The following is a 17,295-nucleotide window of genomic DNA, read 5'->3' as shown; positions in this document are numbered from 1 at the left end:
CAAGTTTATTATCATTGGTCTGTGCTTGGTAGGTGATTGACTAGTCTAGATAGTTTGTAGTATGTACGATATTCATAGCGCTTAATGCATTCAATTATTTTCATCTATATTGGAGATGCGACATTATATTATGTCATTCATTGTCAGCAAATACAATTTTCATAGGGTGCGATTCGGCTGCCAGATTAAACAGCATTGCTTGAAAAGTGTTTTGACTATGACGGAATTAACATCTAGAAAATACAACATTTTGTACATGGTCGTTATGAATTGTAACGATAGGAACTTCTATAACATGTAACGATTCAAACAAAATATCTACTGAGTGACCTAATCATTCCCTCTCCCTTTTCAATCCACCTCGATCACCTGGAACAGCTTGATTAGGACAAGTGTTTGCGAAATGACCATATGTATTACATCTCTGTATTGATTAAAAAATAAAAAAGAATAATGTTAGCGAATATGATCCTTCGATTATAGGGATTAAGGGGGAGAATGTGGTTGTTCTGTACTTACGAAGCATAGAACAGTAGATAAATCTTTCACCCAACCACCTTTCTTTTCACCACCACCTCCATCATCGTTATTGTTATCACGACCGCCACCACCACCTCTCGAGGAACGACTATTATAACTACTGCCACTTGGACCACTATCTCTATCATGATGATCTCTATTATCATTTCTATCATTCCTTCTTGCATTTGAAGATAAAAATCCACCTGCTCTCCAACCACTCAAAGAACCACCTTCAACCCATGCTGGAGCAGGTATCACAACAGCATTAGGATCATATTTATATTCTCTCCATCTACCGTATCCTGCAGGTAATTGTGGGGGTGGTCCAGTAAACTGTTTAGGATCAGGTGGTATAGGATTGATATATTCTTCAGGTTTAGGTCTATCTGCTGCTGGGCTGTTTGATAAAGTGAAATCTCGTTAGCCAAACCGATTATACAATTATGGTGAAGAAAAGACAATGAAGAGGACAGGTCCGGCTTGTTATACAGAGCAGATAAGACTAAACTTACTGAACTAATTTACATTTTGGACCATCAGGACAAAACCCAGATTGATAAGCTTGACATAATTTTTTTCTTATATGTTTTCTTGGACATTCTGGTCCTAATAAACAGAAACCTCTATTATAATCTGGACATTCAACTCTTCTATCTCTTTTATGAAAATATAAACATTCACCACCTAATTCACATTTACCTTGTTTTAAAAACATTATACAAATTGGCATTGTTCTTAAATTCCAATCATGTGTATATTCACAGTTGTCACCCATTTTACATAAATTTCTTAAATAATGTTTACATACAGTTAATTTTTTTTCACGTTCTCTTGGATGTTTAGGTAATATTGGACCTAGAGAGAAATTTGATGGTGAAGGGTCTGTATGTCTATATGGACATTGTGATATAGGTAAAGGACATCCTAAAGGAGTTAATGATAATGGACATATCTGCGAATCTATTTCCATAACGGATAAGTAATCAAAACAGTCAGTATATATGAGCTACTTCAAGCCCATGGAAATAGGATTACAAGGTCATTCACTCACCTGAATCAAGTTTATATCGCTTTTCAGCTTTCAAGTAACCTTCAATATCTAAATTGACTTGATGAAAGTCAGGTCTAACGAAATCTGCTGCTCTACCTAAATGAGGATCTAATGGTGTTGATGAACTAGCGGCAGCAGCCATTTTGCGAAATCAAAAGCTGTTGAAGGTACTGAAATCAGACCTTGAGTTATTTGTTTGTATTCTAGATTGACAAGCAGAAAGAAAGGAATAAAGCACAATGATTAATTTGTTACTATTTCAAGAGCATAAACTCTTCTGAGCCGAAGATTCCGGTTAAGCTGACTTCTTTCTTTGCTGACTAAGCGGAATCAAATCTCCCACCAAACGAGTGAACATTATTAACCTTAGTTTTAGTAACTGTAGCATGTTTTCGGACTGTTAATAACAGTGCAAGATCTTGGTTATGCACTATGCTATACAGATTACAACAATATGAAAGAAACCTACAACGAAGGACATCATCAAATATGTACTATACAAAAGGCTGTAATCACATCAAGCCAAACCTAAATATTTTTTACCACCTTGAACTGAAATTCATTTCTACTGGACTATCAGTAATCTTCCTCTCCCTCTTTCCGCTCTTGTTATCTGGACTATTCCCTTGTCCAAACCAATGATGATGACTACTATGATGATCATTCTCATTTTCAGAAGCATGATTATGGTTTTTTGTATTTCCATTTTCCAGTTTATCCATATCTAAATATGGTAATTTCTTGGAAGGTTTATATGGGAAAGGTATACTTGGTTCGTTGATATCTTGTTCAGGTGAATCTGATATTTTCTTTGGTTGACTTTGATGATGTTGCTCATCATCATCACTTGAACTTGTAAATTTAGTAAAGGATTTCATTAATGGTGATCTAGGTCTCAGTTTATCGGTTTTGATGGAATTTGGTGATAAATCTCCTACGGCAGTATTAGATCTCATCAAAGTAGGTGCTCGTTGTCTTTGATTACCGTTCTTACTGATTTCTGGAGAAGGTGGACTACCTGATATAGTTGTTGCTCTACCTAAATTACTCGTATTAGTCGTTGTGGGTGTACGAGGTGCTTTACCTGTTCCTTTCGTATTGGATTGTTGTCTTGAAAATACAAGTTTAGGTGTACCTAATTGATGATAATTTCTCAAAGTGTCTGATATATCTCCAAGCTAGATGACGAAGAAAATCAAGTAAACGACAAGACTAAAGTGAAAATGGTTTCTAGATCTAATAACTTACAGTTTGCATTATGTCTTCAACACCTTTCTGCCTTTCTTCAATTTTATTCTTTGATTCTTCTATATTACTTTCGTGATTTTCATCTTTATCACCTACTTGCCAGATACCCTTTTCACCCATACCTATACCTTCTAAATTTAAATGCATCTTACCAACTTGATCTTGACCTTTTAAAACCACTTCCAGGTAATTTCTTAACTTTTTACTCATGTCTAAACCCTCTGTTGATAAATTAGCATTATATATCTCATATATAGGTTGTTTATTATGTTCGTTCGATGAAATTGGATCATTCACGGGTGAACCTGAAGAAGGTATTACAACGGCAGAAGGTAATAAACCTGTATTATTTGATGGAGGTGAAGTGGTGTTTTTGGATTGAGACGGATGTCCAGGTGCTGAAGTTGATCTATTCAATGATGGTCTAGTTTGTAAGGGTGGTTTATCCCTTTCTGAGTTGTCAAGAGTAATAGGTTGAATATGTTTAGAAACGTATTCATCGTGTATTGATTTTGGTGGTATTAAAGTTGGATCATCGAATATATTGGAAGAATTCTTAGATAATGTCCTTTCTCTTTGTGATGGTAAATCAATAGCTGATTTAGGTAAAGAGCTATCATCTCCAGGTAATAAATCGAAAGAGTCACTTGTTATACTTTGTATACCATTTCGATCTTCTTCTTCTATTTCGTTTGCATGTTCCCTTGATTTACTTTTTGTTTTGTTGTTGTTATTGTATATTTGCCTTGATGCACCTGACATACCGAAATCTCTAGCTAGCAGAGGTGCATTTGATCCGACACTGTTAAGTATATCATCTCTATCTCTATTTCTATCCTTTTGATTGTGTATACTATCTTCACTTAAGGTAGGTAAACTGGTTATCGATCTTGTTGTAGTATCATAATGGTTTCGACTATGCTGAGATGAGGAAGAATGATGATCAGGTTGAAATGGATATATCGGGTTTGTTATACTGAAGGGTGATCCTAAATCATCGCTTGTGAGTTGCTTTTCAGCTGAAGGTGACGTGGGTATCGTGAGTTGTTTAGGTGACGGAGGTGATCTAGGTTCATTTAGTGATGATGAATATAATGGTAAACTTGGACTAGGTGGATCTTTTTGAGATGATCTACGACGAGATAGGGAGTAGTACCCTAGCATCTTGCATTTGATCCTTCACGCACAGCTTGAAGTGTTGTGATCGTTCCTGTTGATATGACTGTTCATGCTCAATCTCATATAGCATCATCTCATACATCAACGTTTAAGAGACGATATTCTATACCGCATAAATAGCTTCTTGTATCATCATTAAGATGATAATATTAATGTACTAGTACACTTGTATCTCGGCCATCACCGCTAAAACGTTGACCTATCATCACCCACGTGGATGTGGCTGATTCAGCATTCTCAATAAAATGTGGTCTTGGTACTTCGAGATGGGTTGGTTGGGTTTAGGTTTGGTCGTTTTTTTGGTCGGTTACAGAAACGTCAAGAGGCCAGCTTCGGATGAAGAAACCGCCCAATGACCGGATCGCGTGATTTGGTGATTTGCTAGATGCTGGTAGTCGGTTGATGTATATACTTCTAAAAACCCAATGCATCGACTCTCTTAAAGCTTGCTACGAGTACTTGATCCAAGCCCTCAACATCGAAGCTCAAATTTATGCTTCGGATTGTCTGCGACATCCTGTACTGATTGACTAACTTCGCTCCAGCTTGACAACATTAGCTTGAGTCTGGTGGGTTATGTTGGGTTTTACATCCACTTGATTCTCTCTTTCCAAAGTATCCAATCTGAGTTTTAGTGATTTGATTAGTTCGTCTTTATCTCTCAATTTCGCCTTTGCTTTTACCCTACTCTCATAGAGTTGTTTCCATTTATCCATCAATATGTCACGTCGTTCTTCGTCTTTACGTGAAGATGATTCCAATTGTTTGATTTTACTTGACATTTCTTCCGCATAAAGTTTCTGCTTTTTTATTCTTGATTCTTGATCTGATATTTTTTGTTTTAATGTTTCATTTGCTTCTTCCGCTTCATCCTTCTCAAACTGAAGTCGATAGCTTTCATTTTGTAGCGTAGTGAGTTGCCTATTTAATCTTCTAATCCCTTTCTGTACAGCTTCGTCTCTGGCCTGCATGAACTTAAGCTCTTGAAATGTAGGCGCTTTGTGTAATTTATTCAACCTTTCCATTGCATCATGTTCTCTCTTGAGATTATTGTAAGATGTGTTCAAAAAGCTGTGCTGGTCCCTACTTTCTAATAACTGGAAATTCAAGCTCTTATTATGCTCACGTGCTATACGCAACGATTCCTTAGTTTTTTGGTATTTTTCTCGGGATTTTCTATAGTTTTCGCTCGCTCCAGCTAGCTGATCCCCCAACGATTCATCGCGACCGTTGTCTTTCTGACTGTCGAGTCTCTGTCTAAGAATATAGTTCGACTCCTTCTCCTTATTCAGTTCAGTAACAACATTCATATATTCAGTTTCTGCATTTGCAAGTGACTTCCGTAATATGTCTGAGGTCTCTAAAGCTGATTTCAGAGCTGAATCTGTATCTGTGGAATGACGGAATGGCGAAGTTGTTGGTGGATGATGGGTCGGTTGCGTCGTGTGATGTGGTTGTATATGATTTGTAGGTGATGATTGTTCGGGTCGTGCTGGGTAATTATGTGGAGGAGGTACAGGAAAAGAAGGACCATGAGAATAATCCACACTTGCTTGCTGAAGATGATATGTTGAGTATGACTTAGCAGGTTGTTGAGGATGCGTTGATGGGTTGTGAGGAGTGAGGAAGTCTGGTCTGGGGTACGAATCCTGCGTATCATGCCGTTGTTGAGGGTTTGAAGTGTCATACGGCTGTGAAGCGGTACGGCGATGTGAAGGTCTAGACTGAGGATTTGAGATCTGCTTGTTAACAAATTGTCGTTTGTTCTTTTGACCGTTATCATTTCCATCATTGTCCAAATGGGATGATGGTCTTTTTTTTGATCCAGCTTGTGTATCTTTAGTACTGGACTCCAATGGCCTATCAGATCGATCATGATTATGTGGAAGTTCATTTAGCGGCTGAAGGATGGGGGGATTGATGTCGAAGGTGTAGATGAGTTTGAGCTTTTTGGCTGTTTAGATGAAACATCGGTGTTGTGTCGCTGGCTTTTATTCAGTATAGGATCATTGATCAACGACTCAAAGAACGTTTTGGCATCCAACTCCTGTATATCGTCATGATGCTGTTGGTTTTCAGTCCCCGTTTTCAATTGGACCTCGGAAAGCCTGAGCATTGATGTAGTCGAACTTTTTTTGGAAAGATGGTGTATCTTAGTGTCTTATAAGGGTACGTGGAGTTGAGACGGACTTGGGTTGATAACTGCAAGTCGGATTCAGTTTGTTTAGTCGACATTTGCGAACATGAGAAAAATCAAGTCGCGTACTAGTCAGTTAGTGGTAGCACTGTTAGCGGTTACTTACCCATCCCATAATCAGGGTAATACTTGTGATGCTTGAGCAAGATTAACCGGAATATATGACGCATCACGATAGCAAGTGAAAGAGGTATCTATATGCATGTAGTACAGCGATGTTGAATTATAGATTGTTGTTATAGTAGAGGAAAGTAGGAGGTAGACTGATACATCTGCGTAGGAATTGTAACCTTGTATAATCAGCTTACTATTCCTGATAGCTATACAGTGAGTATCGGGAATCTTACCTTTTTCACTACCCGTGTCATCTTGCGTATGGATGCTTCTCTATTATAGGTGACATCCTGTTAAACCTTGCACCTTTTTCTCTACCATTTTTACTTGGTTTTCTTCTTAAGGGTTTTTGCAATTTCTGTGTTGTTGCTGTATCCGATTCAGGCGAACTACTTCGTTCTATCATTTCTACGTGTTTATCTTCTTCCTGTACCTGTATTCCTTGTTGAGGGGTAGTATAACGGCGAGTTTCGCCCTTATGTTCTTTATGGGGATTATCATTTGATCTAGCTGATTTTTCCCAATTATTTATACGTTTCTTTATACCAACTTCGATTTCTGGTAAATGTCCCCTTAAATCTTTAGACCATTTCAAAAATTCTTGTTTTTGTAGATTCATCAATATTTTTAATGCTTTTTTATTTGCTTTTTGAGTCTCTTCTAATCTATTTTCATATTTGGACCTCATCTCTTCTTTCTCAATTTCTAATCTTTGCCTTGTTCTTCTCTCTTCTTCTAATTCTTTTTTGATTTTTTGAATTTCTTTTAATTCTTTTCTATGATTTTCCATTAATCTATCTATAGCTTTTAGATCTTTAGTTGATCTTCGTGAATCAATCAAATTTCTTTCACTGATTGAATGTTTCAGTTTATGTAATTCTCCATCAACTCCCAGTAATGCCATTTTTGGAGGTACTTTAGGTGGATTACCACTTGATCGTGAACGAAATGATGCAGTTTCTGTATGTGTCGTGGTGTTTCCGATGGCTGATAACAAATCTACAACTACATTGTCAAATATACTTGGTCTTTTGGGTAATGTCGAAGAGGTTGATCTTGATGATTGTGATGATGAAGTGATGTGAGGGGGTGGGATATAATAGGATGGAAGTGCTGAAGAAGGCATTTTGAGGGGATCTGATGTTAGCAGAAGGTTCTTTGCCTTATATCAACTAATTTTGGATCATGACATCGTTATATTGGTACGATATCCACAAGATTTCAACGTCAGTAAGCAGAGTTGACAGATTCCCGAATAACAGACACTCAGTTTTCGCTTTCTATATGAGCAAGCTTTGGCCGCGAAATCTCACTGATATCAAGTGTATAAACAGACGCTCGGTTGTCTGTTTTGGCGTTTCATTTCTGATCGCACAGACGTTTATGGTCATGTTATAATCAAGGCAAGAGGTGAAACAGAAGCGAACATTTATAAGATTTTCCGCATTCATCTTTGTTATCTGATCAAATCAAAGAAAATCATACGCGAACGACCGCCACATAGTCATTTTCCGTTCTATGGTGTAGAGACCTTATAGATGTAACTCCGATAACGCCGTGTATGCAGTCTGACCTCAACCACGCGTTTTGGGTATCTTGAGCTAAGCAACTAATAACTTGAGTTACTTCTTCCTGTCAAGGACATGATCATTATTTCATAAAATATCCATCCTCCTAATCCACCTTATTCCTCGAAGATTGTGTCTAGAACATCGTCATCTCATCTTATAGCTTACTCTCTCGACTTCAGCTCGATTGATATCAGTGCTCACCTCTAAATACACTCGTAATAAATCGGATCTTCGATCAGCTGAAAGACGGAAGCAGAGATCATTGAAGAAAGAACAGATTTGATGCTTTAGTTCAGAAATTAACATAGAATCATAGAATTTCGATAAGATGTTTGGAGGTACTTCATCATGGGGTCAAACTAATAATCAACAACAAAATCAACAACAACAGGGAGGTGGTTTATTCGGCGGCGGAGGAGGAGGATTTGGTCAACAACAACAAAATACTGGAGGTGAGTTGAAAGGTTTATTGTGTAACGTTATAGCTCGTTCTGCGAAAAAGTATACATCCAGTTGGTCATCTTGACCTAGGACTGGGATATTGAATGGACTCCATCGGTGTTCTTTCTCTCCATCATACTTTGGATGGAGTTTTGGTTTACTTCACGTCTAAACCTACGTGAACTGACATTATGCGTCCCATCTTAGGTTTCGGACAGACTAGTACAGGTGGATTTGGTCAACCGGCTCAACAAAATACAGGTGGTGGTCTGTTTGGAGGAGGATCTACCGGTACATCTACATTCGGTTAGTATATTATTTCGAGTCATTAGAAAAATTGTACCATGTCAAGGAATTCAAGCTAATCACATTCTCCCTTTCAGGCGGTTTCGGTGCTCAACCTCAACAAAATCAGCAGCAAAGTAATGCGTTTGGAGCTTCAAGGCCTACATTTGGAGCAAGTGGATCAACGTTTGGTCAACCACAACAACAGAACAGTAAGTGAATCCCTCGTTGTCGCAAGTATATCTTGAAGGAAAGCTCATACTCTATCTCATAGCTGGCGGTGGTTTGTTTGGAGGCTCAAGTGGTACTACTGGATTTGGTTCAACTGGTGCAACTTCTGGTGGCTTGTTTGGTGCCAAACCAGCTACTACCTCAACTTTTGGTTCTGGAGCTACATCTGGGTTATTTGGTGCGAAACCAGCTACAACGTTCGGCGCCGCTCCAGGCGGTCAAGATGTATTAAAAGGACCAAATGAGCTGCAAACTTATCGTGCAGATGCTCCTCCTCCTCCACCTCCTGCTCAAGGTACAGCTTCTCCAGCATATTTCCCAACATGGCAAGGTGACCCTTCATCGACCACAATGGGTAAAGAAGGTCCACCCCACTTGTTCCATTCAATCACCGGTATGATGCCTTATCGAGGTGTATCATGGGAAGAATTGCGAGCTTTAGATTATCAGCAGAACAGAAAAGAAGCCAGTCAACAACCTGCCAATACGTTTGGTGCTTCAACAGGTGGATTCGGTCAACCCGCTTCAACAGGATTTGGTCAACCTCAACAACAGCAAACCTCAACGTTTGGTGCTAAACCAGCTGGTGGATTATTTGGTAGTACAGGATCAACCTTTGGTTCTACTGGTTCTACATTTGGATCGACACAACCAGCTAATTCAGGAGGTTTGTTCGGTCAATCGCAACCACAACAACAGAATCAATCTCCTTTCGGAGGCCAAAGTACAACTGGTACAACTGGAGGGTTATTTGGTCAACCTGCACAAAATCCAGGTACTACTAGTGGAGGTTTATTCGGTCAAACCTCGAACGTATTTGGTCAAGCTAATCAACAACAACAAGGCCAACAAGCTGGAACAAGTACTTTTGGAGGATTTGGACAAGCTAAACCTGCATTCGGTGCAGGGACCACCGGTGGATTTGGCTCAACTGGTACAACAACAGGTACTAGTACCTTTGGACAAACTGGACAAGCTGGATCAACTGGATTTGGTGGATTTGGGCAAACTCAACAAAACCAACAACAGCAACAACCCGCTTCTGGAGGTTTATTCGGTGGAGGTGGTTTTGGTAAGTCGCAAACAATATCTGGAGAAATTTCAGCTCACATAATGTCGTAGGAGGTGCTACTACTCAACCTCAACAAAGTACAGGTGGACTTTTTGGCCAAACCAATCAACAGCAACCAGCTGCAGGAGGCTTTGGAGCTCCTAAACCTGCTGGAGGTCTCTTTGGAAGTACCACAACTCCTGCTGCTCCGACTACCAGCTTTGGTGGTGAGTGTAAATGAAGGATGCAGCACACGTCATTTCCTTAGACTAACTTTTACTTTTCAGGTTTCGGTCAATCCTCAACAACGCAACCTGCTAGTGGAGGGTTATTCGGTAGTACAAATGCTACATCTACTCCAGGTACTTCGCTATTTGGTCAACCTGCTCAACAACAGAACAACCAACAGCCGGCTACTGGTGGCTTATTTGGAAGTACTTCTACAAGTGGTGGTCTGTTCGGTGCAAAGCCTGCTACTACAGCTCCATCGACTGGTGGACTCTTTGGTCAAACCCAACCCGCTCAGCAGACTGGTCAAACTGGAGGGCTTTTCGGTGCTACCAATACCTCGGGGGGCCTTTTCGGAAGTACCAATAACACTTTAGGTCAACAGAATCAGCAGCAAAACAACTCGCTTGCTAAGCCAGCAGGAGGCTTGTTCGGAGGTGGTACTGGTCTCTTCGGTCAACAGAATCAACAACAACAACCTGCTCAAACCGGTACAACTGGTGGATTATTTGGTAACCTTGGTCAATCACAACCTGCTTCTACTGGACTTTTCGGTAGTACAACTGCACAACCTGCTCAACAATCCAACCTCGGTGGCAGTTTATTCGGAGGTCTTGGTCAATTCACTGCTCAACAGCCTCAGCAGCAACAACAACAACCTTCTCTTACAGCTTCTATCGATCAAAACCCTTACGGCAACAACCAGCTCTTCCAATACACTGGTCAAAAGCTTGAATATGGCTCACAATCTAAAAAGCCCGCCCTTCCACCTCTTACCGCTTCTTCTTACCGACTTACTCCTAGCACCAAAGGCAAAGTCAACAAGCTCAGGGGTTTCGCTTCTCCTCTTACCGGAGCTCAAAGTCCCGCTCGGTCAAATACTCCTCTTGGATCTGTCAATTCACCAGGACGATCCAGCATACTCAACTCACCAGCCGCACCTGATAGATACAAGGGCTTAACTGATACTGCCCTTACGCCCAACGCTTTCGTCCCACGACCAAGTATTAAGAAGTTAACTGTCACTCCTAAAGTACTTAGTGCTAATGGAAGCGGTGATCAACTTGAGTCTATTCTCGGTAAATCAGCTCTCAGAAGTTCAACTGGAAGTCTCGCTCAACCTACGCCTGAAAGAGGTGCTATCGCTCCCGGTAGTCCAGCAACTCTATTCTTTAATCCACCTGCTTCCAACGGAATCTCCCGAAACGACAATACCGATTCACCACTTCGTCGTAACGCATCTCTTGCTGAATCTTCTTCTCTTCGAGTTTCTGGTACCGAAAAAGCCCCCAAAAAGGGAGAGTACTGGTGCAAACCTAAAATGGAGAAATTACGACAACTCAGTAAACAAGAATTATCTGAGCTTCCTAACTTTACTGCTGGTAGACGTGGTTTCGGCGAAGTAACCTTCTTAGAGCCTGTTGACCTCACCCTTGCTCCACTTGATGATCTTCTTGGCACTATCATCGTTTTCGATCAATCAGAATTATCAGTTTATCCTGATGATTACCCTGCCAAAGCTCCTCAAGGTCAAGGTCTCAACGTTCCAGCTAGAATCACTTTAGAAAATGTATATGCTCATGACAAAGCTACCAAAGAACCTATTCGAGATTCATCCGATCCTAGATACACTAGATTCTTGAAAAGAGTTAAGAATATTCCAAATACCGAATTCGTCAGCTATACCGATGACGGTACTTGGACTTTCAAAGTTGAACACTTTAGTAGATATGGTATAGATGATGATAGTGATGAAGATGTTGAAGCCGAAACGCAACCTAAAAAATCTATCAAGAACAGACCTACCAATGATAGATCACCTTCAAGAACTCCGGAATCCGATGAAGACGAAGATGAAGATGATGATATGTTTCCACCTACCAAAGGTTTAAGGGATTCTTCTGAAGGTGGACATGATTCAGGTCTCGATGTCGATGAAGAAGACTCGTACCTAGATGACGAGGAAGATGATACCTTTGATATGGATCACGAAGAAGAAGAATTGAATTCGTCTATACCCTCAAATCCAGCATCTGCATGGGATCAACCTATAAAGACTAAAGTCGGTGTTGAAGGTATGAAGAAATTGAGAGAGATGCAATCATCCTTCTTTTCCGCAAACCATCAGACCAAGTCAGCTGCCTTGAATCTGAATGGAAGTAAAAAAAGAGATTTAAAGCAGAGAAATAAAGATTCGTTTTTTGGTGAAGCCGGAGAGGAAATTCAATCGCTTGATGAAAGGGCCATCAAGCGTACCTCTTTCGGCGGTGAATCTCAACAACAATTAAAAGATATTAGCCCGCCTAGACTTAGACAACCTAGAAAATATACACGTGTAACTGAATCAGAAAGTATTGCACAAGGTCAAGAAGGAATAAGATCAGATGCTGGTTTAGCATTAGGTAGATCATTCAGATGTTCATGGGGTCCAAATGGTGAATTAGTACATTTGGGTAAAATATGTGCACCCTCTACTAAAATGTAGGTACAGTAAAAGAGTTCTTCATCTGTTAATGTATGTGAGCAATATGCTGATTGTTATAATTGCAGTACACCTGAAGTCAATGCTGTAATCCATATTGAGAAAGTGGAAATTCTCGCTGGAGATGCTAAAACAGAAAATTCGAAAGCCCAGCGACTCCTATCTCTTCATCTTGAGCATACCCTAGTCGAAACTCTTGATGGCGTACCATACGCCGCTATCGATAGTGCTATAAGGTTCCGCGACTTTGCATCTCGCTTCGATGCTGGCGATCGTTCACATGAAGCTAGTGTATTCAGATTAGGAGTCGCGCTCTTTGATGAGCTCGATCTCAGGCTTCCAAGTGATTCGCCTGAAGAATTAGTGGAACGTATAGCATCAATTCGAAGAAAATTAGCCTTGTCAAAATGGTTGGAAGATGCTGTTTCACCTACTGTAGATTCAGATTTGATCAAAAATGGAGAAGATCGACCTGCTAAAGTCTTCACCTATTTGAGTGGTCATCAAGTTGAAAGAGCTGTTCAATCTGCATTAGACGACGGTGACATGAGACTTGCTACTTTGATATCTCAAGCTGGAAGTGAAGAAATTTTCAGAGAAGAATTGATGAAACAATTAGAAGATTGGTCAAAATATAAAGCTAATCCATTAATCGCTAAAGGATATAGAAAATTATATGCTTTATTAGCTGGAATAACTGATATTTCACCTGGAGATTCATCAAAAGGATCTGATGGATGTCCTGATGTTTTGATTGCTGAAGGTTTAGATTGGAAAAGAGCATTAGGTTTACAAATGTGGTATGGAAATAGATTTGAAGATTCAATAAGTGATCTCGTTTCCACACATTCCGAATCTTTAAAATCAAGTTGTCCACCTTCAAAACCATTACCTGTTTACCTTGAGAACGCTATAAAATCGATAAGAAAATGGAATTCATCTTATGAACCTACAGATATCCTTTATAATCTTATCAAACTTTATTCAGATATAACTATTTCTTTAGATCAAGTCCTCGGATCAAGAGATACTTCACCTTCACCATATGACGTCAGATTATCCTGGCATTTATACTTGCTTTTATCAAAAGTGCTGGAAAAAAGAGATTTCGAAGATAGAGAAGATGATAGTGGTTATTCTGCTTCTGCAGACCAATTGACTCAAGGTTATGCAAATCAATTAGAAGTGAATGGTGAATGGACAAAAGCGGCTTTTGTTTTGTTACATCTAGAAACTCCTGAAGGGTAAGCTACCTTATATGAACTCGAGGTGATCACGACATAGCTGACACTCAATTGAATAATTTTAGACGTGAAAAAGCACTTCGAACTTTACTATTTCGACATCCTGATCCAACTCTAGAGGATGAGCAATTCTTGACGCAAACACTCATGATACCAATCGAATGGATACATGAATCTCGAGCAGCATCATTGTCTTCATCAGGTGATGCATGGGGAGAATACCACGCTTTAATCAAAGCTAAATTATTCGACAAAGCACATAAAATTTTAATTGAGAAATTAGCACCCGAGGCTATATTAAGAGACGATAAAGTATTGTTAAAGAGATTATGCTTTGAATTACAAGGAAAAGGTGTTGACAATTGGGAATATGGTGGTAAATTATTCTTAGATTGGATTGAACTAACTTCAAATGATAACGTGACAAAATCATTATCAAACGTTTTGAAAGCTGGGGGAAATCCTGATCCAAGAGAATTAAACTCATTACAAGAATATTCGAAAGCTTTACCTAAAACACTACAACTTTTACCCTCTTTATTTGTTGGTCAAGAACAAGATATACAAAAAGTTGCAAGTTTAAGTGAAATGTTATCACCCCTATATCAAATTTCTTCATTGCTCCAGAATTCAGGTTATCTATCAAATAGTACGAACAACAATAATAACTCTTATTTAGTTGATGAAGATAAGTTGAACCTACTTCAAGAATCTGCTTTTGAGAAATTTAATAAAAGTCTAGATGAATTACCTTTGGTTGCTTAGATTAAATATAGTGTTCAACATCATTTTCAATTCCAGTATTTATCCCATAACTTATGTCTTTGTGGGTTGTCAGTAAAATCAACTATTTGGGTGTACCAGCACACATTATATAGCATTCCTTTCCATAATTTTCATGAAATTTATACCATTCCATAGCATTTATACACTTTCCATAGGTTTTGATTAAGTAGAACAAGAAAGAAGAGATACAGTAACAGAATAAATAATGAATATGCATCTAATGTGATAGTCAAATGATGTATTACGTAATTATACTCTTATTGACTCGGATTCACCGGATACGCGATAAAAGTGAGATCTACGAAATGATTATTGGAAAAAAAAAGCCGACGCTTAAGGATAACGTCTGATATTGGGGAATAACATTGACAACTTGATCTGATATCTATATATATCTTGCTTCCTACAAAACAGCTCCTACCTGCTTGCATCTCGGCTAAACCAACTGAGTAATCAGAACAAACAAACAAGCAAAATGTCACAACCTGAAATGAGATATTTCTCAACTAGAGGTGGAAGTGAGACTTTATCTTTTGAAGATGTAAGTTGAAGATAAACGTGCGGAAGCCGAATTATCATCGAAAGAAGCTGATATCATCTTGACGGATTGACAGGCTGTCTTAACTGGATTAGCACCTAATGGAGGGTGAGTTTCCTTTGGCTTATACTGGTAATATGGTCCAGTACAGTATAAGGAGCTGACGTTTTTGTAACAGTTTATACATTCCAACACATATACCGGAATTACCATCAGATTGGCAAACCAAATGGTCTAATCTTTCATTCCCAGAATTATCATTTGAAATCTTATCATTATTCATACCACAATCAAACATATCTGAAAATGATTTGAAGCAAATTATAAATACATCATATTCAACATTTAGACATGAAAAAACAACACCATTAAGACAAACTGGTGAAAAAGAATTCGTATTAGAATTATGGCATGGTCCTACATGGGCTTTCAAAGATGTAGCTTTACAATTCTTAGGTGAATTATTTAGATTTTTCTTAGAAAGAAGAAATTCACAATTGGAAAAAGATGGTAAAGAAGAAAGAGAAGAATTAACCGTCGTCGGTGCTACTTCCGGTGACACTGGATCGTAAGTCATTGCATCTTTACTCATGTAGCTCAGATTCGCTAGAGCAGAATCTTACGGGCAATATCACCATTCATCGCTATGTACTTCTTGTCAATCCTATGAGACTAATCTTTGGTATTGCGTATCCCACACAGCGCCGCCATCTACGGTCTCAGATCAAAACCATCAGTAACCATCTTCATCTTATATCCAGACGGCAGAATATCACCTATCCAAGAAGCACAAATGGCCACAGTTGAAGATGAGAATGTATACTGTGTTGCAGTCCAAGATTCAGATTTCGACACATGTCAATCAATCGTAAAAACATTGTTCTCCGATAAAGAATTCAACTCAAAACATAGACTAGGTGCTATCAATTCAATCAACTGGGCTAGAATCTTAGCACAAATTGTATATTACTTTTCAGCTTATTTCCAGTTACCCAAAGAAGCAAGAGAATCAGGTGATATTCAATTTAGTGTACCTACAGGTAACTTTGGTGATATTTTAGCTGGATGGTTTGCTAAGAAATTAGGATTACCAATGAAACATTTAGTTGTAGCTACAAATGAAAATGATATTTTAGAAAGATTTTTCCGAACAGGTAAATATGAATCTGAAGAAGTACCTCAAACTCAAAAAGGTCAAAGTAATGAAACTGCTTTAGTTAATGGTTCTTCAGATGGTCAACAAGCTAGTTCAGCAGTAAAATCAACACACTCACCAGCAATGGATATTTTATTGTCATCAAATTTCGAAAGATTACTTTATTTCTTAGCTTTAGATACTTTAGATTCACCTTCAGGTAATCAAGAACAAGATAGATCAAAAGCTCAAGAAAAATTAAATGGTTGGATGACAGAATTGAAAAAGAATGGTAAAGTTGATTTAGGTGAAAAAATCAAACAAGCCGCTGGTAATGATTTCTGGTCAGAAAGAGTTTCAGATCAACAAGTAAGTGGGACGGTGGTCTCCCTTATCATCGAGTATATCAACGCTGCTTGATGGAACGAAATAGCTTGCATTATCGGTATATATGCTGACCCAAATATCCTACCTACAGACACTCGAAGAGATCAGAAAATACTACAAACTTGAGAAGTACGGTCCATACGTTGTTGATCCTCATACAGCTGTTGGTTTAGCAGCCACAGAAAGATCACAAAAGAGATCGTAAGTATAGCTTTGTCTTCCATTCGCATAAACCTGTTCCATCCCTAGATGCCCATATAGAAGTCTCTCTAGCTCGACCTTATTCGCTAATATTCATAATCTTTGATTTATAGACCAAACTCATACTGGGTCACATTATCTACCGCACATCCAGCTAAATTCTCTTCAGCAGTAGAATTAGCATTAAATTCTAAACAATTCCCAGAATTTAATTTTAGAGATACTGTATTACCTGAAGAATTGAAAAAATTAGAACAATTGGAAAAGAGGGTACATAAAGTTAAAGGTGAACAAGGTGTAAGAGATTTAATTGAAAAGGTTAAAAAAGGTGAAAAAGTAGTTCCAGGCGAAGGTAAAGGCTCAATCTAAGGAAGGAGCCTTTTTCCTATCTAGCTTATCTGTCA

General features: G+C 38.8%; 6 protein-coding genes across 6 annotated transcripts; 2 read left to right on the top strand and 4 right to left on the bottom strand.

The window, feature by feature from the left end:
* Nucleotides 1-334: 334 nt before the first annotated feature.
* On the bottom strand, nucleotides 335-1,715 carry L201_000137 (mRNA 3'-end-processing protein YTH1; the record flags this gene model as incomplete). Its single annotated transcript, XM_066215941.1, has 5 exons — nucleotides 335-424; nucleotides 520-575; nucleotides 642-919; nucleotides 1,035-1,482; nucleotides 1,574-1,715. 5 exons carry the CDS (start codon nucleotides 1,713-1,715, stop codon nucleotides 335-337), a joined length of 1,014 nt encoding a protein of 337 aa, XP_066072038.1.
* Nucleotides 1,716-2,112: 397 nt separating this feature from the next.
* Nucleotides 2,113-3,985, bottom strand: L201_000136 (uncharacterized protein; the record flags this gene model as incomplete). The annotated part of the gene is made up of 2 exons (XM_066215940.1): nucleotides 2,113-2,751; nucleotides 2,822-3,985. The coding sequence occupies 2 exons, from the start codon at nucleotides 3,983-3,985 to the stop codon at nucleotides 2,113-2,115; spliced, it is 1,803 nt and encodes a 600-aa protein (XP_066072037.1).
* Nucleotides 3,986-4,530: 545 nt separating this feature from the next.
* Nucleotides 4,531-6,312, bottom strand: L201_000135 (uncharacterized protein; the record flags this gene model as incomplete). The annotated part of the gene is made up of 2 exons (XM_066215939.1): nucleotides 4,531-5,901; nucleotides 6,304-6,312. 2 exons carry the CDS (start codon nucleotides 6,310-6,312, stop codon nucleotides 4,531-4,533), a joined length of 1,380 nt encoding a protein of 459 aa, XP_066072036.1.
* A 249-nt stretch (nucleotides 6,313-6,561) lies between these two features.
* Nucleotides 6,562-7,437, bottom strand: L201_000134 (uncharacterized protein; the record flags this gene model as incomplete). Its single annotated transcript, XM_066215938.1, has 1 exon — nucleotides 6,562-7,437. The coding sequence occupies one exon, from the start codon at nucleotides 7,435-7,437 to the stop codon at nucleotides 6,562-6,564; it is 876 nt and encodes a 291-aa protein (XP_066072035.1).
* Nucleotides 7,438-8,210: 773 nt separating this feature from the next.
* Nucleotides 8,211-14,609, top strand: L201_000133 (uncharacterized protein; the record flags this gene model as incomplete). Its single annotated transcript, XM_066215937.1, has 8 exons — nucleotides 8,211-8,334; nucleotides 8,531-8,629; nucleotides 8,707-8,820; nucleotides 8,883-9,911; nucleotides 9,962-10,117; nucleotides 10,178-12,599; nucleotides 12,669-13,844; nucleotides 13,910-14,609. The coding sequence occupies 8 exons, from the start codon at nucleotides 8,211-8,213 to the stop codon at nucleotides 14,607-14,609; spliced, it is 5,820 nt and encodes a 1,939-aa protein (XP_066072034.1).
* A 496-nt stretch (nucleotides 14,610-15,105) lies between these two features.
* On the top strand, nucleotides 15,106-17,260 carry L201_000132 (threonine synthase; the record flags this gene model as incomplete). The annotated part of the gene is made up of 6 exons (XM_066215936.1): nucleotides 15,106-15,171; nucleotides 15,245-15,276; nucleotides 15,347-15,736; nucleotides 15,871-16,672; nucleotides 16,782-16,891; nucleotides 17,005-17,260. The coding sequence occupies 6 exons, from the start codon at nucleotides 15,106-15,108 to the stop codon at nucleotides 17,258-17,260; spliced, it is 1,656 nt and encodes a 551-aa protein (XP_066072033.1).
* Nucleotides 17,261-17,295: the final 35 nt, after the last annotated feature.

This window comes from Kwoniella dendrophila, chromosome 1 (genome assembly GCF_036810415.1).
Source record: "Kwoniella dendrophila CBS 6074 chromosome 1, complete sequence".
Taxonomy (NCBI): Eukaryota; Fungi; Basidiomycota; class Tremellomycetes; order Tremellales; family Cryptococcaceae; genus Kwoniella; species Kwoniella dendrophila.
The sequence above is the reverse complement of the archived record's forward strand: the minus strand, read 5'-3'. Positions and strand labels throughout refer to the sequence as shown.